Source organism: Primulina eburnea, chromosome 10 (assembly GCF_022965805.1).
Source record: "Primulina eburnea isolate SZY01 chromosome 10, ASM2296580v1, whole genome shotgun sequence".
Taxonomy (NCBI): domain Eukaryota; kingdom Viridiplantae; phylum Streptophyta; class Magnoliopsida; order Lamiales; family Gesneriaceae; genus Primulina; species Primulina eburnea.
The window spans coordinates 11,101,627-11,126,735 of NC_133110.1; the positions used below are offsets into that span (position 1 = coordinate 11,101,627).

At 37.7% G+C, this 25,109-nt stretch overlaps 1 protein-coding gene and 1 non-coding gene across 2 annotated transcripts; both read right to left on the reverse strand.

Moving 5' to 3' along the window:
• Positions 1–720: 720 nt before the first annotated feature.
• Positions 721–3,549, reverse strand: LOC140803616 (probable U3 small nucleolar RNA-associated protein 11). The gene is made up of 8 exons (XM_073159519.1): positions 3,491–3,549; positions 3,293–3,383; positions 3,097–3,188; positions 2,900–2,993; positions 2,724–2,803; positions 2,118–2,201; positions 883–1,000; positions 721–813 (listed from the first exon to the last, which is right to left on the reverse strand). Exons 1-8 carry the CDS (start codon positions 3,544–3,546, stop codon positions 721–723), a joined length of 708 nt encoding a protein of 235 aa, XP_073015620.1. The 5' UTR covers positions 3,547–3,549.
• A 6,861-nt stretch (positions 3,550–10,410) lies between these two features.
• On the reverse strand, positions 10,411–10,516 carry LOC140804089 (small nucleolar RNA R71). Its single transcript, XR_012112048.1, has one exon. It is a non-coding gene; the product is annotated as a small nucleolar RNA R71 (small nucleolar RNA).
• Positions 10,517–25,109: the final 14,593 nt, after the last annotated feature.

Consider the following 25,109-nt stretch of genomic DNA (forward strand, 5'->3'; position numbering starts at 1 on the left):
TGCATAAAAATAATTAAACACATAATTTATAAAATAAACATACATTTTATGCTTTAAAAGAATTTAATAAAATACAAAAGAAATTTAATAATTTGCATGTATGTGGCTCACGTGGAAATTTAAATTTTCGAGACGTTACAGTTAGTTTTCTAAATATATATATATATATATATATATATATATATATATAAAACATTCAAAACAACACTCTATTTTCTCACTTTTTTCTATTATATTTTTATGGAAAAGAATTTCGACAATGAAAATATAAGCTATAAACTTTACACACATTATTGTAGTTCTTCGCAGTGAAATTTGATGGATCTGACTGTTCTAATGGCAGAGTATTTTTGGGAACTTAAAAGCATGAAATATCACTATATCGGTAACTATATCTTTTTCATTATTTATAATATTATATTATTATTTTATATAATATAACAATTTTCAGTCACACCATAAATTCAACATGTGTTTTTCGATTCGATCACCGGTCCGGTTATGAAGGTGATCCAGTTATGAAAAAATTGAAGTATACTTTTGTTTCCAACATCAGTCACAGAAAAATTATGTTTCAACGTTTACGGTTGTTCCGATTAAATAATCACGTAGTTTCCACACAGTTACGAAAATTGTGCTTCCCAGATGACTACAGGATATTGTTGCACGTCCCCTCCTCAGGTTCTCATTCAAGAAATCTTCATTATATAAGTATTCTATTCAACGTTTCCTTTCCTGTCGCCATTTATACACGGGTCTTGAAGTGGGACTAACCATTTCATCTTCACGCAGTTCGCGTTTTTTACCCCTTTTCTGCACCAATGATGCATTAAAATGATTACGCTACAGTGAAACAAGGAAAAAATGAAGCGTATAACGTACTCTCTGAAATATTGATATCTGCAACTCTTTCTGCATAGACATATCCGTGTATATTTTCTCTAGATCTTTTAACCGTTTTTTTATAGCCTCTAGCTCTCGATATGAAGAATCTGTCTTCCTGCATGTTGATCGTGTTTCTATACACGATTAAACTAAACTCCTCAACCACAAATTCTAGTCTAACTTCATCGATGTAGAAGAGAAACAAAAGTAATATGAAGGACTAAAGCCAAGGAGAGACTGAAAAGAAATTTGGAAATCAACCAAAGAAAAACTCATCAAAAGGAAAAGGATTTGTGCACGGCGGACAGATAACCAACCATTGATTCGATAAAGTTATGTTCTACAAGAAACAGAAAAGTCATTTGGAATAAAACTAAATACCCAAAATCAAAGTAGAAAGATACACCATAGAAAAATGATTAAATTTTAGGAAAATGCAGCAACGATTGCCAACAAGCAAGACCCTTTAGAGAATATGACAGATAGTAGTTCATGATACAAGAAACGTCAGTTGGGTTTAAATGCTCTAGCACTTGTGCATCAATTCGATTTCTTGAACCAAAGTTCGTCAAGTGGCAAGGATAAATGATGGAGAAAAGTATCATCCCCTAATTCCCATAAAATTTATACAAAGATACAACACTCACAATGACGTGATAATATTGATCTCTGGGAAGAAATAGAAGCCCAGTAGAAAGTCCAGACAAGACAAAAAGGACTCACGGCCATAAATATTTATCATGCACGCATAAATGGAATTATAGTTAACTCACATAGCATGCGATTGATATTCCCAATTGGTATATATTTGTGACCGACAAATCCAAAAAAGTTTTTGAAGAGAAAACTCGAACAATAGTAGGGAATACCAAAGAAGTAGAAATTGGAAACTAAATTCAATAAGAAAAATAAGTTATTATGACAAGGCGCCAAATATCACAATATTCAATCAACAAGTGAGGTATTGATAACTTAAAGGGGGTAAAGTATGGGTGGTGAAGAGACAAATGAAAGAGCTGTGAGGACAGGCAGACTAAAGCAAATTATTTCTGATTGTCAAGGAAAATTTGTAGTCCACTTCGTTTTTGCAATATAGCTAATGGATTGACGGTAATGATATCATTCGGTACTCGGTAGGGATCATAACTGTGGGGAGGAAAGTAGAAACAGGTTATCAACCTGACAATCCAATTTCGTAGGAGGCAATTGACTAAAAAAATAGCTTTCAGTACCTCAAAATAACTTTAGGCAAGTCTTTAAAAGCTGATGGGTTCCCTTGTTCTGAAACTTTTTGGCGTACTTCTCTTGCCTCCTCCCTAGAAAGAGAATCAACAGCCAGCCAACATACATCATGAAACACAAAAATATCTACAAAGCTCAAAATGCTATACTACTGAGCAATATTTGCCCTGCACCATTTTATGCATTAATATTTTGTGTGACCTAAAGTACATTACCACCAAATCATTGTCTTGGATGAAAAAAATTATCTGTCATTTGCAGACACACAAGTGTAAACATGGAATTCAAGTGATTCAAACAGAAGTTCCAGAGAAGACAGTCTCATTGCCCCTTGGTCATTGAACTTTTGGAATTGGCCTTCGGATAGTTTTATCTTAATTGCCTAGATTACATATTAGACGTTCTTTCTAAAGCAGAAGGGAATAAAATGACTTTGAAGAATTAAATTAATTGAGCTATCAGAAGCGACCAAATCTAATAATGAGAAAAGAATAAACTTTGGAGGTGACATAACTGTTATAACATGAAATTGACTACTCTAAAAAATGGGTATGAAAACTATCAAGAATCAGCAGAAAAAGGTCTTGATCACTCACCTGTTGTCGGCATAATAAACATGTTTGGATGATGACTGATTGTCAAGAGAATGCAGCATACCATTAAGTCTTTCAATTTTCTGCATCCAAAAAGTTAAAATTCAGAATAAAGAACATGCATGACAGCTATCTCGAGAAATCCGAGACCCAAAAAACCAGAAACTCTAAAATAAAACCTTTTTTTCAGTTTGAAGCTTCTGCAAAACATATACAATGTCTTGGGTCTTCATCAACATCAGCTCTTCGTTAGTGTACTTATTAGCCTGGCTCCTTTACAAAATCCACATTCAACAGCTAATATTCAAATTACATTCAAATAAATATCCTCAAAAGAGAACAGATAACCTCATAAAAATAAAATTTTCCAGCTTACTCAGGTTTATGGACTCCGCCAACAGTTTTTGTTTTAATCATCTTGAAGTAAAATTCATCTGGGTTCCTCAATGCTGCTTTTTCCTTAAGTTTCTGTTATAAACACACAGAAGCGACTTACTATAAAACCAGAACTCGCCAAATTTCGTTCATAAAATGCTACCAAAACCAACAAGACGCAGTGTAGTAGAAATTACCAGTAAAGTCTGCTCCTTCTGGTGATAGGCTCGTGCACGAATGACATAATCTTTATGTTTTTCGAGCAGCCCAAATTTACTTCTCAAATGCCTAGTACACACAACAAATCATCAATTGAGTGAACCGGAAATATACGTCAAAATATTTCAAAACGGGCAATAAAGAAATTAATGGCCCCAAAAAATAATCACACTTACGGCTGAGCGCGCTCCTTGTGAGCTTTTCTTGGAATAGCATTCCTTAAAGACGACATCTTTATGCTAGCAAAAAAAATTCACAGAACTTTAAAATCAATTTACGCACTTCAGAAAGGAAAAAACCACTACAGAAAACATAAAGGGCTAACAAAAATCTTGAGTTGAAATAATTTAACCTTGAAACAGCGAAGATTATCGGTACAGAAAAAAACAACGGATTTCTTTCGTATTTACACCAAATTCAAAATAATTATTAAGCACAAAAGACTCGCATGTGGAAAGCGGTGAAGGCTTAGGGTTTAAAGGAGACACCAATGCAGAGAATCTTGATTTGATGAAAAGTCTTTTATATTGTGGCAAAAAAATTATTCTAAATTAACTAAAATTCAATCATGCAAATTGGCTTCCGGATTGAGTGCAAAAACTTATGTGAGACGATATCACGAATCGTATTTGGTGAGATGGATCTCTTATTTGGATCTTCCATGAAAAATATTACTTTTTATGGTAAGAATATTATTTTTTATTGTTAATATCGGTAGGGTTGACCCGTCTCACAGATAAAGATTCGTGAGACCGTCTCACAAGAGACCTACTCCTGATTGAGTATACAAATACACACACAACACACAAAATTATGATATCACATAAATAAAAAAACAAAATCTTGATATTATATTAAAAAATTTAGAAATAAATTTTATATGATTTTCTTATAATTAACTAGAATAATTACTTAAATATGATAGTATTTTATTATTTCAAATTTATGAAATTGTTAGAGATGATATCATATTTTAAATGATTAATTTGGTTTATAAACATAAAGAAATATTTATTAGCATATGATAATTCTAGACGAACAACAAATTTTATAAAAATAGGATTTGGCGATATTTTTTAATAAACAAAATAAAATATTTTATCATTTGTTTGACCGAATTTTTGTTACATAAAAATTAGATAATGACATTAAATTTTATTACTTCAGGTCTCTTAATATTTAATAATACTAATACCATTGTGCAAGCAATTATTTGATTAGAGTTTCATTAATTTTTAGATTAAACAATGAAGATTGATATTGAAAATATTAATGATTCTTTTGTTATAGTTTGGAATTATTATTTAGATAATGAAAAGGGTAAGGCGACGGTTTCGTGATCCGTCACCGGAGGCTGCATCGCATTCTAGAAGCGACGGTTTTTCAAATCCCGTCGCTATAAGCGACGCTTTTTTGGAAGAAGACCGTCGCTATTTTTGCGACGGTTTTAAGAAAAAGGGACGGTTTATACAAAACCGTCGTTAATTTTAGCGACGGTTTAAAAAACCTGTCGCTATATTTAGCGACGGGTTCGTAAAATCCGTCGCTATATTTAGCTTGAACCGTCGCTATATAGCGACGGTTTTATGAAAACCGTTGCTTATCAAATTAAGCGACGGTTTATGTAAACTGTCGCTCTATAGCGACTGTTTTGATAAAACCCATCGTCTTTAAAATTAAGCGACGGTTGATTGAAAACGGTCGCTAACATAGCGACGGTAGAATACAAGACCGTCGCACATGGGCGACGGTTTGTGGAATTGTCGCAATATTAGCGACGGTTGATGAAAAACTTGCGACGATTTTAATAGCGACGGGTGTTAGAAAATTGTCACTAAATTTAATATGCGATGATTTTAATAAAAACCGTCGCTACGCCTTCCGTTTTTTGTAGTGAACCGCGCTATGAATGACAGTTGTAAGTTTATCCACTCTCAAATCCAAATCACGTTCTAATAACTTCACCACTCTATTCTTCAAATCTAAAGCCATCAATCTTTGTTCCTGAAGTAACAATCAATATCTCATCCAATAATTGGACATCATAAATCTTCAATGGCTTATAAAAAAACATGGTCTGAATCTCTTTCAGCCGATATAAGATCATTTTCCACGAACTTAGGAATCTCTTTATTCGTGTTTAATAGTAATTCTTGAACTTCCTTATCAAACCCATTAAAGTAAACATTGATCAACATCGAACTCAAGGCAGATTCTTGAGGCAGAACCCTGCCTAAACAAACCCCAACCAATTCAATGTTGACTATCTTACATTCAAACAACCTTTTTATCAAATCTAGAAATGCCTTATCTTCAATTTTCTCACCGAGTATCAAAAACAACTTATCAATATGGCCAGAACTAAATAATTCACGATCAAATTTAACAATAAATCACCAACTTGGGTTCACCACCGAATTCTTTAAATACCAATTCGATGTGTGGCGGCCCAAGTTTGCTCGCTTGTCATAGCAAAAGGTAGCAAACCTAAAAACTTATGCATAAACCATAAAACTTGTTTGAACTCTCTCCAAAGTAACTCTTTTATTACACATATATCTAAATAGAACATATTTTTAAATGTTAGTTTTCTAAATATATATATATATATAAAACATTCAAAACAACACTCTATTTTCCCACTTTTTTCTATTATATTTTTATGGAAAAGAATTTCGACAATGAAAATATAAGCTATAAACATTACACACGTTATTGTAGTTCTTCGCAGTAAAATTTGATGGATCTGACTGCTCTAATGGCAAAGTATTTTTGGGAACTTAAAAGCATGAAATATCACTATATCGGTAACTATATCTTTTTCATTATTTATAATATTATATTATTATTTTATATAATATAACAATTTTCAGTCACACCATAAATTCAACATGTGTTTTTCGATTCGATCACCGGTCCGGTTATGAAGGTGATCCGGTTATGAAAACATTGAAGTATACTTTTGTTTCCAACATCAGTCACAGAAAAATTATGTTTCAACGTTTACGGTTGTTCTGATTAAATAATCACGCAGTTTCCACACAGTTACGAAAATTGTGCTTCCCAGATGACTACAGGATATTGTTGCACGTCCCCTCCTCAGGTTCTCATTCAAGAAATCTATGTTATATAAGTATTCTATTCAACGTTTCCTTTCCTGTCGCCATTTATACACAGGTCTTGAAGTGGGACTAACAATTTCATATCACACAGTTTGCGTTTCTTACCCCTTTTCTGCACAAATGATGCATTAAAATGATTACCCTACAGCGAAACAAGGAAAAAATGAAGCGTATAACGTACTCTCTGAAATATCGATACCTGTAACTCTTTTTGCATAGAAATATCCGTGTATATTTTCTCTAGATCTTTTAACCGTTTTTTTCTAGCCTCTAGCTCTCGATATGAAGAATATGTCTTCCTGCATGTTGACCGTGTTTCTATACACGATTAAACTAAACTCCTCAACCACAAATTCTAGTCTAACTTCCTCGATGTAGAAGAGAAACAAAAGTAATATGAAGGCCTAAAGCCAAGGAGTGACTGAAAAGAAATTTGGAAATCAACCAAAGCAAAACACATCAAAAGGAAAAGGATTTGTGCACGGCGGACATATAACCAACCATTTGATTCGATAAATTTATGTTCTACAAGAAACAGAAAAGTAATTTGGAATAAAACTAAATACCCAAAATCAAAGTAGAAAGATACAGCATAGAAAAAGGATTAAATTTTAGGAAAATGCAGCAACGATTGCCAACAAGCAAGAACCTTTAGGGAATATGATAGATAGTAGTTCATGATACAAGAAACGTCAGTTGGGTTTAAATGCTCTAGCACTTGTGCATCAATTCGATTTCTTGAACCAAAGTTTGTCAAGTGGCAAGGATAAATGATGGAGAAAAGCATCATCCCCTAATTCCCATAAAATTTATACAAAGATACATCACTCACAATGACGGAATAGTATTGATCTCTGGGAAGAAATAGAAGCCCGGTAGAAAGTCCAGACAAGACAAAAAGGACACACGGCCAGAAATATTTATCATGCACGCATAAATGGAATTATAATTAACTCACATAGCATGCGATTGATATTCCCAATTGGTATATATTTGTGACCAACAAAACCAAAAAAGTTTTTGAAGAGAAAACTCGAACAATAGCAGGGAATACCAAAGAAGTAGAAATTGAAAACTAAATTCAATAAGAAAAATAAGATATTATGACAAGGCACCAAATATCACCATATTCAATCAACAAGTGAGGTATTGATAACTTAAAGGGGGTAAAGTATGGGTGGTGAAGAGACAAATGAAAGAGCTGTGAGGACAGGAAGACTAAAGCAAATTATTTCTGATTGTAAAGGAAAATTTGTAGTCCACTTCGTTTTTGCAATATAGCTTATGGATTGACGGTAATGTTATCATTCGGTACTCGGTAGGGATCTTAATTGCGGGGATGCAAGTAGAAACAGGTTATCAACCTGGCAATCCAATTTCATAGGAGGCAATTGACTAAAAAAAATAGCTTTCAGTACCTCAAAATAACTTTAGGCAAGTCTTTAAAAGCTGATGGGTTCCCTTGTTTTGAAACTTTTTTACGTACTTCTCTTGCCTCCTCCCTAGAAAGAGAATTAACAGCCAGCCAACATACTTCATGAAACACAAAAATATCTACTAAGCTCAAAATGCTATTGTAGAACCCGTAAATTGGACTGCGTATTAATATGTGTCGTTTTTACGTGTTTATTGCATTGGTTTAGTTGTATTTGCGTTGTGCATGCATGCGTTTCTTTTACTTTTTGTTCATTTTCGAGTAATCGTTTGCATTTTATCATATCTCACTCGGGCGTGATGAATTTGCAGGAAAAAAGGGCCGGAAGAACCAAAATCGGAGCCGAGTGCCAAGTCAAGACAAAAAAGGCAGAGGTGCTGGCGCTCGGGCGGTGAAATTGTACCGGCCGAGCGCGTGAAGAGAAATGCCGAAGCGTTTGTACAGAAGGTTTGGCGCTCGGGCGGTGAAATTATACCGCCCGAGCGCGAGATGAAAGCCCCAAAGGATTAAAGACAGAAAGGTCGGCGCTCGAGCGGTAGTTTTCTACCGCCCGAGCGCGAATGCTGCATGTGCCAAGGAAAATTACAAATAGGCGGCGCTCGAGCGGTACTCGGGCGGTGAAATTGTACCGCCCGAGCGCGAGAAGAGAAATGCCGAAGCGTTTGTACAGAAGGTTTGGCGCTCGGGCGGTGAAATTATACCGCCCGAGCGCGAGATGAAAGCCCCAAAGGATTAAAGACAGAAAGGTCAGCGCTCGAGCGGTAGTTGTCTACCGCCCGAGCGCGAATGCTGCATGTGCCAAGGAAAATTACAGAGAGTGTGGCGCTCGAGCGGTACTTTTCTACCGCCCGAGCGCCGCCTATTTTTGGAAGATTATTGTGCGCGATTTCTTACCTTAATTTTGGAGGGTGGCTGATATGGTAAGGCGATTGGTCGACTTTTGAGCATTATTCAAAGATTATTGAAGGGGCACAAGGAGTTTTGGAGAGCTTTTTGCACTTGGATTGAAGATTCGACGGTTTCCGGGCATCGTTCTTCACAGATTTCGTCACGCCTAGTATTTCTAGTTTATTTTCCTTTGTTTAAACATTGTTTTGCTTATTTTAATTATGAATTCTAGTAGCTAACTTTAATATTTGTTGGGATTAAAGGGGATCCTACCCCAAACTTTTAGTTGGTTAATTTATATTTCGGTTTGTAATTTATTCTTGATTATTCTACGATTTTCATTGTGTCGTTGAGCGTAGCTAACTTTAACGACTATTTTATATCACGAGTGAGTTCGAGAGAATAACTAGTGATAGGATCGAGTAGTATAATTCGCGGATCTACAATTTGCATAGATATATGAAATTGGATACGTGCCGATAGTCATAGTCCTTAGGGTCGAAAACTAGGGGGTTTCATTAATCGAAATGCGATTCATTCTTGATAAATAATTAAAGACATTTAATTACTTCATTGATTGAATTAGTTTGACATAGCTCGAGAGAGTGTGTTCAATTAAATAGGAAATCCTGTCGGAAGCGTAGAACACAATTGAACGAATTAATTAATTAATAAGGGGTAGGTGAACCAGAATTCCCAACAAATTCTTTTATCATTTGAAATTTAACCAATTGATTTAGCATTCATATTTTATCATTTATTCTTTGAACTTGTTTATTTAATTTTCGTGCATTTTAGTAGTTATAACACAATCAATCACTTTTCGTCGCTAAAGTTTTAATAACTAAAATAATAATTGTTAAATACAGTCCTCAGTGGAACGATACTCGTATTCACATACACTATATTATTACTTGACATCGTGCACTTGCGATCACTTTTTGAGCATACAAAATCATATTTTATTGGAGAATTCACAGTGCAAGTTTTGCTCGATCAAGTTTTTGGCGCCGTTGCCGGTGACTGTTAATCTACAATTATATTTTTAGTTATTTTCTTTAGTGTATTTTATTTTTATTGAACTAACACTCCATATCTTATTTCAGATATCTCTTTCGGTGCATGCCAAAGTCACTTGACTTGGAGCTTGAGTGTGACCCTGAAATTGAAAGGACTTTCCGCAGGCGAAGACAACAGCAAAGACTTAAGGAACTGATGGAGAGGCACGAACAAGAGCAGGAGGCGGTGCGCCAAAACGAGAGACAAATTGAGATGCCACGCCGGATTCCCATGTTAGAGTATGCCCAGCCTTCTTTGGATGGTGCACGCCCCAGCATTGTGAGGCCGATTGTGCGGGCAAACCAATTCGAAATCAAACCAGCCATTATCCAGATGATTCAGAACACCGTCCAATTTGGAGGAACTGCTGTGGACGATCCAAACACACACATCGCGGATTTTCTTGAGATTTGCGATACTTTTAAATTTAATGGAGTTTCTGATGATGCTGTTAGACTGCGTTTATTTCCTTTCTCTTTGCGTGATAAAGCTAAAGCTTGGTTGAACTGTTTACCTGTAGGTTCGATCACTACATGGGAGGACATGGCGAAGGCGTTTCTCATCAAATACTTTCCTCCATCGAAGACCATGAAGCTGCGGGCAGACATCACAACATTTGCTCAGTTCGATCAAGAGTCACTATATGAGGCGTGGGAGCGTTTCAAAGATCTATTACGAAGATGCCCACATCACGAGTTACCACTTGGGTTAGTCGTTCAAATTTTTTATTACGGTTTGCTTACTCCTAACCGTACTATGATAGATGCTGCTGCGTGTGGGAACCTATTGAGGAAGACTGCGGAAGAAGTATATGAGTTGTTGGAGGAGATGGCTGCTAGCAGTTATCATCCTCAATCTGACAGAAACAACCAGCGGAGAAGTGTAGGAGTGCACCAGGTAACTGAGTTTTCTGCTATTACTGCACAACTTGATGCTTTAAACAGGAAAATAGACGGCTTGAATGTGGGTGGCACGGCGATGCGTCTCCAAGAGATATTCTGTGAAAAGTGTGGAGGGGAACACTATGTGAAAGACTGTCAAGATGGAAATCCATTCTATGTGCAAGATGAGGCACCGGTGAATCAAGTGGGAGTCCAAAACCGCCCAAGAAATGACCCTTACTCGAACACATATAATCCTGGGTGGAGGCAACATCCCAACTTCTCATGGGGTGGTCAAAATAGTCAGAATAGGCCGCAAGGAGGACAACAATATGGGAAACAACCGATGTACAGATCCGAACCTCCTAGAGAAGAAAAGTCCAACTTGGAACAAATGATGTCTAAGTTTATCTCATCCACTGAAACTCGACTCCAAAACCAAGATGCATCAATAAAGGGGCTCGAGAATCAAATTGGACAGTTGGCCAAGATGATAGCAAGTCGAGAGCCGGGCACCTTGCCAAGCAACACCGAAACTAATCCAAAAGAGCAAGTGAAGGACATTGAGTTGAAGAGTGGAAAGATTTTGGAGCCTAGAGAGAAAGAGAAAAGCCAAGTACCGGATGAGCATGCTGAGGCGTCAAAAGGTAAGTCATCTAACTCTACACCAGCACCCACGGCACATCCTAAGATTGTTATTCCCCCGCCTTTCCCTGCAGCATTGAAAAAGGCAAAACTAGATGCACAATTCGGTAAATTTCTTGAGGTGTTTAAAAAATTGCATATCAATATTCCCTTTGCCGATGCTTTAATGCAAATGCCTAGTTATGCCAAATTCTTGAAGGACATCTTAGCTAACAAGCGAAAATTGGAGGATCACATGACGGTGAACTTGACTGAGAGTTGCTCTGCTTTGGTGCAAAACAAAATCCCACCGAAACTAAAAGACCCAGGGAGTTTTTCTATCCCTTGCATGATTGGTGATGTTGTTTTTCATAAAGCGTTGTGTGATCTTGGTGCAAGTATTAATCTGATGCCCTTATCTGTTTTCAGGAAACTCGGATTAGGAGAGCATAAGCCGACGAGGATGTCTTTACAACTGGCTGACAGGTCTGTCAAGTACCCCCGCGGAGTGATTGAGGATGTGCTCGTGAAGGTGGACAAGTTTATCTTTCCTGCGGACTTCGTGGTGCTTGATATGGAGGAGGATGAGGAGATGCCTCTGATTTTGGGTAGACCGTTCCTTGCGACTGGCAAGGCGCTGATTGATGTGCAAGAAGGGAAGTTGCGATTGAGAGTGGGCGACGAAGAGATTACTTTTGATGTGTTTAATGCACTTAATCACACACTGCATTCTGATAGTTGTTTTAGAATTGATGCTTTTGACTCTCTTGCGTCTAACTATGTGCAGGATGCTCTTAGGGACCCTTTGGAGGCCACTATCGATACTGAATTGGGAGAAGAGGAATTGGATGAGGAAAGAGCCGAAATTGTGGCACACTTTAATGCCAACCAACCATGGAGAAGGCCAATGAGGATGCGACTAGAGGATCTAGGAGAACGAAGGGATTTGACCCCTCAAAGGTCAAGCATCGAGGATCCCCCAACACTTGAGCTGAAGCCGTTGCCTCCACACCTCAAGTACGTGTACTTAGGTGAGAATAACACTTTACATGTCATTATTTCTGCTGCTTTGACAGATGTGATGGAGTACAAACTGTTGGAAGTATTGAAAGCACACAAGAGTGCATTTGGGTGGAAGGTGGCGGATATCAAAGGGATCAATCCATCAGTCTACATGCACAAGATCTTGATGGAAGAGAAGTACTCACCTCTTGTGCAACCTCAGCGAAGATTGAATCCTAAGATGCAAGAGGTAGTGAAAGCTGAAACGATTAAGCTTCTCGATGCAGGTATTATCTATCCTATATCTGATAGTGCATGGGTAAGTCCCGTTCAATGTGTGCCAAAGAAAGGTGGGATTACTGTTATCACAAATGAAAATAATGAATTAATACCCACTAGAACTGTTACGGGATGGCGTGTGTGCATTGATTATAGAAAATTGAATGATGCCACCCGTAAAGACCACTTTCCCCTTCCCTTTATTGATCAGATGCTTGAGAGGTTAGCGGGTCATGAGTTTTATTGCTTTTTGGATGGGTATTCGGGGTACAACCAAATTATGATTGCGCCGGAGGACCAAGAGAAAACCACTTTCACTTGTCCTTACGGCACTTTTGCTTTTCGCCGCATGCCGTTTGGTCTATGTAATGCCCCTGCCACATTTCAACGTTGCATGACCGCTATATTCCATGATATGATAGAAACTTTTCTTGAAATTTTTATGGATGATTTCTCGATATTTGGCTCGTCTTTTGATGATTGTTTGCAGAATCTGACGGTAGTGTTGAGGAGATGTGAGGAGACAAACTTGGTGCTTAATTGGGAAAAATTCCACTTCATGGTACAAGAGGGAATTGTCCTAGGGCACAAGGTTTCGGGGGACGGAATCGAGGTGGACAAGGCGAAAGTTGAAGTGATTAAGAACTTACCACCTCCGGCGTCCATAAAGGGAGTTAGAAGTTTTCTAGGCCACGCCGGTTTTTACCGGCGTTTTATCAAAGATTTTTCTAAAGTTGCCAAACCTCTATCTTCTTTACTCATGAAAGATGTACCTTTTGACTTTAATTCTGATTGTTTGCAGGCATACGAGAAGTTGAAGGAGCGCTTGGTGACGGCTCCTGTCTTGGTAGCACCGGATTGGGATCTACCCTTCGAGATCATGTGCGATGCTAGTGATACTGCGGTAGGTGCTGTCCTCGGCCAAAGACAGAACAAGGTATTCCACACTATATACTATGCAAGTAAGACTCTAGATGAGGCACAATTGAATTATGCTACCACCGAAAAAGAGTTACTTGCAGTAGTGTTTGCACTTGACAAGTTTCATGCATATCTTGTTTTGTCTAAAGTCATTGTCTACACTGACCACTCTGCACTGAAATATTTACTTGCTAAGAAAGATGCAAAATCACGCCTACTTCGGTGGATTCTATTGTTGCAAGAATTTGATTTAGAAATAAAAGATAAGAAGGGTGTTGAGAATGTGGTTGCAGATCATTTGTCTAGATTAGAATGTATTTGTAACGATTCTGTTGATCATGCTATCGATGATTGGTTCCCGGATGAGCAACTATTTGAGGTGAGAAATTGTCCATGGTATGCAAATTTCGCTAACTTTCTTGTCACAGGCACACCTCCACCGAACCTATCTTTTCACCAACGAAAGAAATTCTTTTCTGACGTGAAATACTATTTTTGGGAGGAACCGTTCTTGTTTAAGATTTGTGCAGATTCCATGATAAGACGGTGTGTTGCGGAGGAAGAGTTTTATAAGATTCTCAACCATTGCCATGACCGTGAGGTAGGTGGTCACTTTGGACCAACGAGGACAACATCTAAGGTACTCGAATGTGGTTTTTATTGGCCAACCCTCTTTAAAGATGCTCGTTCTTATGTGCTACATTGTGATAAATCCCAACGGTCAGGTAACATCTCTAACCGTCACGAAATGCCTTTAAATAATATCATTGAGTGTGAGGTTTTTGATGTATGGGGGATAGATTTCATGGGACCGTTTCCCAGTTCTTTCACGAAAAAATACATTTTGGTGGCGGTGGATTATGTGTCTAAGTGGGTAAAGGCGGAAGCATACGCCACTAATGATGCTCAAGTGGTTCTAAAATTTTTGAAGAAAAATATTTTTAACCGTTTTGGAACACCACGAGCCATCATTAGTGATGGTGGCACTCATTTTTGCAACAAACTCTTTGAAAAACTTTTGAGCAAATATGGTGTCACACATAAAATCTCTACCCCTTATCACCCACAGACGAGTGGTCAAGTGGAAGTGTCGAATCGTGAGATTAAGCAAATTTTGGAGAAAGTAGTAGGTGTCAGTAGGAAAGATTGGTCGGTGAGGTTAGATGATGCTCTTTGGGCGTATAGGACTTCTTTTAAAACATCGATATGCACTACACCGTATAGGTTGTTATTTGGTAAAGCATGTCATTTACCTGTCGAGTTGGAGCATCAGGCATATTTGGCAAAAAAGCGCTGAACTTTAATTTTACTGATGCAGGTGAACAGCGTTTGCTTCAATTGGACCAATTGGAGGAGTTCCGGAATTTGGCTTACGATCTTGCACTGTCTTACAAGGAGAAAACCAAAAAAACTCATGACAAAAGAATCATCGAGAGAGAATTTAAGGAGGGTGAAAGTGTTCTGCTCTACAACTCCCGGTTGCGCTTGTTTCCCGGTAAATTGAAGTCGCGATGGTCCGGTCCATTCGTGATCTCGAAAGTTTATCCATCGGGAGCTGTCGAATTGAAAGATGGGAAGGACGGGACATTCACGGTCAATGCCCAGCGCCTCAAGCACTACATGGGTGGCACAGTTGAGCCACAACTTGGAATCACACGGTTCCAAGATCATCCGAACTGAGACGGACCGACAGTCAAGCTCTCGACTATAAATTGAGAACTATTTTCTTTTCCCTTCTTTTGCATTTAATTTAATTTTCTTTTTCTTTCGTGTCAGTTTATTTGATTTTCCAGTTGTATTAATTTTTTTTTTTTTTAAAAAAAGTTAAGTGTGAATTTTCCCGAGAACTCGACGCTCGAGCGGTAATTTATCACCGCTCCAGCGCGAAGCTAATGCAGAATGTCCAGAGAGCCTGGCGCTCGGGCGGTAATATTTTACCGCTCGAGCGCGAGCATCTGCCTCTAATAGCTTTTTCCCGAGGACTCGGCGCTCGAGCGGTAGTTTTCTACCGCTCGAGCGCGAAGACTTTTAAAAGCGCAGATCACCTTCCCCATTCCTCAATCTGCACGAAATATTTCCCCCAATTCACCCCCCAAATCCCTAACTCATTTAAAATTTTTTCCTTCTTCTCAATTTTCTTGTGCAGGCACCACCATCTCCACTCCTCCGTCCGGCGGCAAGGCGCAATCACCCTTAGAAAGCAAGAACATCCCTCTCCAATTCACCGCACCATCTCCATCTCCATCCTATGGCTCCCAAGAAGCAAAAAGGTAACCCCGGCTCCTCTTCTTCGTCTTCCGCTTTTGATAGAACACGTTTTGTGAGTGTGGAGGCTCGGGCTAGATATGACCACGCTAAAATTCACCGAAACCCCATCACCGAGAGGGGATTTCGTCGGACTCTTGAGGATCGATATCTGCCACCTATGGTGGAATTAGAAAGAAGAGGATGGGAGAAATTTAGTGACCAACCTAAAGCGGCAGTGGTATCGGTAGTTAGAGAATTCTACTCCAATGCCGTCGAGCGCACTGATGGGAGGGCATTTGTTAGGGGCAAGCTTGTGCCGTTCGATTCGACCACGATTAACGCCCTCCTGGAAACGGCCGAGGTAGATGACTCTGTTTTCCAGGCACTGATGGTTAGTCCCGACTACAATCTGATTATCGAGAGTTTGTGCCACCCGGGTGCAATGTGGAAACCATTGGGTGGATCGCCGAGCTGCTTCGATGAGAAATACTTGAGAGCGGATATGGCCTTGTGGTACTTGTTTGTGGCCCGGCGGATGATGCCTGTCTCGCACAAAAGCGAGGTGCAAAAGGAGCGTGCGGTGTTACTTTTTGCGTTGCACCAAGGGTATGACATCGATGTGGGAAAACTTATCAACTCGCAAATCACACTGAGCACCCACAACAGCCACATAGGTCTATTCTTCCCGACCATCATTTCCGAATTATGTGCCCGGGCCGGGGTGCACTTCAGGGACGACGAGGAGTGGCTTCAACCGATGAAGCCAATTTGCCGGGAGGACGAACAGCGGAAAAGGGCAAAGAGACGGGCGGACTTTCCCTCTCGGGCGGAGGATGCGGGTGGATCCAGCACTGCCGTACCACAACGCCTCCCACCACAACCCCGCAGGTGAACGCAGAATGACAAAATGGATGAGAATATCGCCTTCCAGGCACATCAGAGTCAGTTTAACTCGTATGTCACGGACCACCTATCTCACATTGACTCTATGATGCGCTCTTTGCTTTTGCACGGGGGCGTTGACCCATCGACCATCCCACCGTCTCCACTACCTCCTCCCCCATTCCAGTTCCAGTATGATTATTCTCAGCATGGGGAGGGCACAGGAGTGCAACCACCGGACCAGGATGAGGAGGAGCACTGATCAGGGGAGTTTACTGTTTCCCCTACTTCGCAATTTTTTTTTTCCTTTACCGCTTTGCTGTTTTTCTTTCTTATCATTGTTTCCGTCTAGAATGTTTATTAGCTTTCATGTTTATTTAGTCTGCATTTGTGTTTGCATATTTGTGTTTGCATTTTTGTGTTTGCATTTACATTCATGAGTTGCTTTGTTGTTAGTGTTTGTTCGTTTTGTGCAATGAGGGCATTGCACAACTCTAGTATGAGGGGGTGGGTAGATTGTTATGTTTAATTTGTTGCATGTTTTGTGTCGTTTATGGTGAGAAGACATAATTTATGAGCCAATGATGAGGTTGGATGGATAGTATACAAAAGTATTGATTGGGTCATTTCATGAACGGTACTCTTGATTGTTAAAACATGAATTTTGGCTCAAGTTTGAACTTTTTGAGCACACATGTGTGTGGACTAGAATTTTGTAAGAATAATGGTGAAATTTGAAGGTTTTGTGTGGTTAACTTGAAAGACACCATTTATGAGTTGATTTAGCATGTAAACCCGTGAAAATAAGTCGCTAATTGGGACCTTGAATGAAAAAAGTTGATTCGCCTTGGACTTTACATTTACCTCCTTTCCAATGCACTGAATTAAAATATCATACTCCTAACCAGCTGTAATCCAAAGTATTATATTCTTAGCTTAGGGAGTACATGTGTGAAAATTGTGCATTCAAAAAAAAAACAAAAGAAAAAGAGAAGAAAGAAGGAGATGTAAGGTGAGGGGGAGCCGAAATAAAAGGAATGAAATTCTATTCCTAGGCTAAAAGTTGGAGAAGTAAGGAGACGAGGAAAGTCAGACGAAAAGTCTTGACCAGTGCACAATGAAAATGATCGATGTACTCCCAACTTTTAGCCACTTGAGCTTATTTTCCTTCTTTTCGACACCCTTATCTGCACTTAAAAGGTTGAATAAAGTTCAATTAATGGTTAGTGATAAATGGACACGGGGATGCATGCTAGTGAGACTTGTATTGAAGTGTTAATTGAGTGACTCGCATGATTTGATAATTGATCTATTTGAAATACGAATGACTAGACCCATCATGACACACACACACGTTCAAATGAGTGTCACGATTTATGTGTAGATGAGAATGAGTACTCGTTTGCGGTTTGACTTGATTATGATCTGTATGTGGGAAAGTTCACTGAGGCATGACATAAAAGTTGTTAACTCACCATTGACATTTACTTGTGTTGGTTATTTCTTGTTTGAGTGTTTCGGGTTCGTTGTGTTTGTTTAAAATCTCGTGCTTTAACCTATTTTGCTCGAGGGCGAGCAAAAGGTTAGTATGAAGGGGTTGATATGTGTCGTTTTTACGTGTTTATTGCATTGGTTTAGTTGTATTTTCGTTGTGCATGCATGCGTTTCTTTTACTTTTTGTTCATTTTCGAGTAATCGTTTGCATTTTATCATATCTCACTCGGGCATGATGAATTTGCAGGAAAAAAGGGCCGGAAGAACCAAAATCGGAGCCGAGTGCCAAGTCAAGACAAAAATGGCAGAGGTGCTGGCGCTCGGGCGGTGAAATTGTACCGCCCGAGCGCGAGAAGAGAAATGCCGAAGCGTTTGTACAGAAGGTTTGGCGCTCGGGCGGTGAAATTATACCGCCCGAGCGCGAGATGAAAGCCCCAAAGGATTAAAGACAGAAAGGTCGGCGCTCGAGCGGTAGTTTTCTACCGCCCGAGCGCGAATGCTGCATGTGCCAAGGAAAATTACAGAGAGTGTGGCGCTCGAGCGGTACTTTTCTACCGCCCGAGCGCCGCCTATTTTTGGAAGATTATTGTGCGTGATTTCTTACCTTAATTTTGGAGGGTGGCTGATATGGTAAGGCGATTGGTCGACTTTTGAGCATTATTCAGAGATTATTGAAGGGGCACAAGGAGTTTTGGAGAGCTTTTTGCACTTGGATTGAAGATTCGACGGTTTCCGGGCATCGTTCTTCGCAGATTTCGTCACGCCTAGTATTTCTAGTTTATTTTCCTTTGTTTAAACATTGTTTTGCTTATTTTAATTATGAATTCTAGTAGCTAACTTTAATATTTGTTGGGATTAAAGGGGATCCTACCCCAAACTTTTAGTTGGTTAATTTATATTTCGGTTTGTGATTTATTCTTGATTATTCTACGATTTTCATTGTGTCGTTGAGCGTAGCTAACTTTAACGACTATTTTATATCACGAGTGAGTTCGAGAGAATAACTAGTGATAGGATCGAGTAGTATAATTCGCGGATCTACAATTTGCATAGATATATGAAATTGGATACGTGCCGATAGTCATAGTCCTTAGGGTCGAAAACTAGGGGGTTTCATTAATCGAAATGCAATTCATTCTTGATAAATAATTAAAGACATTTAATTACTTCATTGAGTGAATTAGTTTGACATAGCTCGAGAGAGTGTGTTCAATTAAATAGGAAATCCTGTCGAAAGCGTAGAACACAATCGAACGAATTAATTAATTAATAAGGGGTAGGTGAACCAGAATTCCCAACAAATTCTTTTATCATTTGAAATTTAACCAATTGATTTAGCATTCATATTTTATCATTTAATCTTTGAACTTGTTTATTTAATTTTCGTGCATTTTAGTAGTTATAACACAATCAATCACTTTTCGTCGCTAAAGTTTTAATAACTAAAATAATAATTGTTAAATACAGTCCTCAGTGGAACGATACTCGTATTCACATACACTATATTATTACTTGACATTGTGCACTTGCGATCACTTTTTGAGCATACAAAATCATATTTTATTGGAGAATTCACAGTGCAAGTTTTGCTCGATCACGTATAAGCCATGCGTAATTTCTAGTATTTAAATTAAAATGATTTTTATTGCATGAGTATTTAAATTCTTTTCTTTGAATTTATTTATTTTACGCAGTAGTTTAATTGTTACCTTTTCAATTAAATAAGTGAGGCCAGGCTGGAGATTGAGTATTGAGATAAACTAATAAAGACTTATTTAAGAAGTGGTAATTTAGCATGTTTATTTAATTAATTTATGTTTAATTATTTTTATGCTTTTTAGGCATAATTCATGCATGACAGGATTGGTTTCATGAAAATTTAAAAGTTTGTGCATTAATATTTTTAAGTTGCATTTCACGTTCGAACGAGGACCGGAGACTGGAGAATTATCAGGAAAATTATTTTTGTTCCACGAATTATTTTTATAAATTAAGTTAAAGAATTTTTATGTATTTTTGAAAAATGGGAATTTTTGGATATTTCTACCCGCAGATTTTTTTTTTTTTATCGGTACGCAAAATCCACATTCAACAGCTAATATTGAAATTACACTCAAATAAATATCCTCAAAAGAGAACAGATAAACTCATAAAAATAAAATTTTCCAGCTTACTCAGGTTTATGGACTCCGCCAACAGTTTTTGTTGTAATCATCTTGAAGTAAAATTCATCTGGGTTCCTCAATGCTGCTTTTTCCTTAAGTTTCTGTTATAAACACACAGAAGCGACTTACTATAAAACCAGAACTCGCCAAATTTCGTTCATAAAATGCTACCAAAACCAACAAGACGCAGTGTAGTAGAAATTACCAGTAAAGTCTGCTCCTTCTGGTGATAAGCTCGTGCACGAATGACATAATCTTTATGTTTTTCGAGCAGCCCAAATTTCATTCTCAAATGCCTGGTACACACAACAAATCATCAATTGAGTGAACCGAAAATATACGTCAAAATATTTCAAAACGGGCAATAAAGAAATTAATGGCCACAAAAAATAATCACACTTACGGCTGAGCGCGCTCCTTGTGAGCTTTTCTTGGAATAGCATTCCTTAAAGACGACATCTTTATGCTAGCAAAAAAATTTCACAGAACTTTAAAATCAATTTACGCACTTCAGAAAGGCAAAAACCACTACAGAAAACATAAAGGGCTTACAAAAATCATAAGTTGAAATAATTTAACTGTGAAACAGCGAAGATTATCGGTACAAAAAAAAAACAACGGATTTCTTTCGTATTTACACCAAATTCAAAATAATTATTAAGCACAGAAGACTCGCCTGTGGAAAGCGGTGAAGGCTTAGGGTTTAAAGGAGACACCAATGCAGAGAATCTTGATTTGATGAAAAGTATTTTATATTGTGGCAAAAAAATTATTCTAAATTAACTAAAATTCAATCATGCAAATTGGCTTCCGGATTGAGTGCAAAAACTTATGTGAGACGATATCACGAATCATATTTTGTGAGATGGATCTCTTATTTGGATCTTTCATGAAAATTATTACTTTTTATGGTAAGAGTATTATTTTTTATTGTTAATATCGGTAGGGTTGACCTGTCTCACAGATAAAGATTCGTGAGACCGTCTCACAAGAGACCTACTCCTGATTGAGTATACAAATACACACACAACACACAAAATTATGATATCACAGAAATTTAAAAAAAAAACAAAATCTTGATATTATATTAAAAAATTTAGAAATAATTTTTATATGATTTTCTTATAATTAACTAGAATAATTACTTAAATATGATAGTATTTTATTATTACAAATTTATGAAATTGTTAGAGATGATATCACATTTTAAAAGATTAATTTGGTATATAAACATAAAGAAATATTTATTAGCATATGATAATTATAGACGAACCACAAATTTTATAAAAATAGGCTTTGGCGATAATTTTTATTAAACAAAATAAAATATATTATCATTTGTTTGAGCTGATTTTTGTTACATAAAAATTAGATAATGACATTAAATTTAATTACTTCAGGTCTCTTAATGTTTAATAATACTAATATCATTGTGCATGCAATTATTTGATTAGAGTTTCATTAATTTTTAGATTAAACTATGAAGATTGATATTGAAAATATTAATGATTCTTTTGTTATAGTTTGGAATTATTATTTAGATAATGAAAAGGGTAAGGCGACGGTTTTAACGACAGTTTCGCGATCCGTCACTGGAGGCTGCGTCGCATTCTAGAAGCGACGGTTTTTCATGTAAAGGCCCATATTTCGTATTTGTATTTTTGCGGAATTATTAAAAATTTTCTAATTAAATAATTAACTTGCCCCATTTATAAAATAAACATGTAAATAATTTAAACTTTAAAGATAATAGCGGAAGTCAACGTTGTGTTTCAACAACAACTTAAAAATAATCCAACATATTAAAATAGTATTTGAATGATAAAAAGTGCATAAGCTAAAACATGAGGTCCTCGGGTTTACTACTGCTGTCCCAAGATCGCTCACTGGTCTCCGCCCGCGATCTCGACCTCATCAATACCTACAACAATCAAGTCTAGTGAGTCTAAAGACTCAACATGTATATATCGTGAATAACAAGTAAATATATCATAAAATCGTATGCAACGTAAAAATAAAGTATCGTAAAGCGTACGGTGAAAATCGTATCATGAATAATTATAACTACGTGTGTAGAACCCGTAATTAGACTGCGTATAAGCCATGCATAATTCTAGTATTTTAAATTTAATTTACTTCATTGCATGAGTATTTAAGTGTTTTCTTTGAAGTTAATTATTTTATCCAGTAGTTTAGATTTTATTCTTTTCAGTTAATTCGGTGAGGTCGGACCGGAGTTGGAGTAAAGAAATAAAATTTACTAGTAAGAAAACATTTCTAAAATTTATTTAAGATAAATAATGAGTAAAGTTATTGTAAAAGAAGGTTTAAGGAATTATTTGAATAAGTGGAGATGAGTAGTAAATAGAGTTCAATAATTAATTTCTTAATTCTTTTAAATATTTAATGAGTAGATAAAACACTAAAGAGTTAAAATACAATATTCAAGAAATATTTTCCCTCCTCTTTTATTATAATTTTCGGCCCCTTTTATTTAATTTAAAATTTGTTAACAACTCAATGCCTTGATCTCCTTCCTTATCTAAATTTTAGGAGATAAATCCCTCACCTTTTTAATTCCCCAATAATTATTAATTAAGCATTATTCCACCTCATTTTTACTAAGCTAAAATCGGCCCTCCTTTAAATTTGAATGATTTTATTATTTGGCAATTCATTTCTTAATTATCCTTCCCTTAAAATTTTCTAGGTAAATATTCTCCTAACTTTTAAATCCCTATCAAATAATTAATTAAGTACTATTCCTCCCTTGTACCTAGACACCATGATCGACCCTATGCACCCCAATATACCTGGCCTCAAAATCTTTGATATCATTCATGTTTCCTATCTAGCTAATAAACTAGGATAGAAAGATTATTCTCCTCCCTTTACCTTGCAATCTTCCCATATATTTCCCTAGCCTTCCTCCCCATCACAACCACCGAAAATTTGAGAGAATTGAGAGCATTTCAGAGAGGGAAAAACCGTGAGAAAAGTAGAGAAAACAAGAGGGAAAAATCGAAGGAAAGCTAGGTAGAAAAGTGCACTCCGTCTCCTCCGCGCCGTATCGTCTATTCTTCTCGTTTCTCTTTCAAACGAAAACCAAGTCATGTTTATAATATTTCTTGCTCTTCAATCAAGTCCTACTATTATTTTTAAACATCACTTGTACATGATTTTATACAAGAAAACCGAAATATACATCAAGCCTTTTCGAAATGCATGTGCAGATTTTTTTCGACTTTCATGGCAGCTTCACGGTTTTCTCAAGTTTTGTGGTTTCAGGTGGATGGTTCGATTCCAGGCTCACTAGGCTACATCTAGACACATACTAGGGTGTGTCAAGACTGTGATGGTCCATTCAAACAAGCCCCATGCATGACAGAAATCGAAAATAACAGCAGCTTCTCTTCCTTGCCATTTATGTTTCGAAATTCTGTGTGTGCTGTCAAAGGAGAAAGGATCTGATCTTGGCTGCCCCAAGGGCCTATAGCCATGGTTAGATCACTTCCCTAGCATGTCTAAGACGTGACGAAGTCGCCCTTTTGGTGGCTTGGTCCATGGTGCGCCGGTTTTTAAATCAAAAGCAAGAACAGCCCCCTCCCCTTCTCGGCCCTTCGGTTTTTGACAGAAATTGTGCTTCGAGTTTTGTGGAATGGTATGGATCTTGGTTGGCCTATGGCCCTTAGCCACAGTTCATACCTTACCACTGGATGTCTAAATCGTGCCATGGTCAATGAAATGGCCACTGGAACGACACAAGACAACGAACGAAGCGGAACCCCCCAAGCACGCAGATTTCGTTCTCGGCTAGGGGTGTGGTCGTGTTTCTGGTGTGGTTCGGATTGTGGCTGGCCTAGGGCCCTTAACCATGGTTCAAATCATTCCTTGGGATGTTTTGGAGAGGCTCTGGTTGGTGGTTCAAGCCCCAATGGCCAAAAGTCTCGCAAACGACGCGATGCAAGCGAAGTTGCTGCTGCTGGAATTTTACAGCAACTTGCTGTGACGGTTCGGAGTCTCGTTCGAGTTCTTGGTTGGCTTTTAGCCTATGACCTTGGACTGGACAGTGCCTCATCAAGTTAGGAAGGCCACGTTTTTGGCCGTTCGTGATTCGGATCATTTTTGAAGTCGTACGAGAATTTACGGTGCGATGTGCCAAATTGACTCTCGAAAGAGCGTTTCATGTTTTGGCCTCCATTCACCTAGATTTCGACCCTCACCATTTTAGTAGCATTAATTCATCATTTTTAGCGTATTTTAATCATGACTATATGATGGTTCAGTGTTGGTTCGGGTCGGTTCGGAGTCATGATTAAATACGAAGTCGTTAGACGTAATGGTCGTATTTTCGAACTTAGTTGCATAGTTTGGTCAAGTGAAAGCTATTGCATATTTTTCATGGAATATTTAGGTTGCAGCGAGCCTGGGAACGATCCAATCCAGTTGGTAAATAGTACAGGATATTTCATTATGACATTTAATTATATTACGTACATAAAAATAGAAAATACTTATTTTTTGAGATTTATGCGATATTGCTTGTGGTCAATTCACTATCATGGGAGCATTATTTTACCTGGTAGCCAGTTACCAGTCAGTTCTGTTTGGTACCACCCGGTCGCCAGTGATCGGACAGTTCAGTTCAGTTTGGTACCACCCGGTCGCCAGTGATCGGACAGTTCAGTTCAGTGCAGAGGCCACTTGCGTAGATCATAATCTCAACAAAAAATTATTTCATATTATTTCAGTACAGGGCTCCAAGGAGCAAACATTTTTACTATGATTTTTCAGTT

Coding starts and splice junctions, on each gene's coding strand:
- LOC140803616 (XM_073159519.1), bottom strand. CDS start 3,546: ATGTCGTCTTTAAGGAATGCTATTCCAAGAAAAGCTCACAAGGAGCGC. Junction 2,994..3,096: donor GGCGGAGTCCATAAACCTGA/GTAAGCTGGAAA, acceptor GATTTTGTAAAG/GAGCCAGGCTAATAAGTACA. Junction 814..882: donor AGATATCAATATTTCAGAGA/GTACGTTATACG, acceptor TCATTGGTGCAG/AAAAGGGGTAAAAAACGCGA.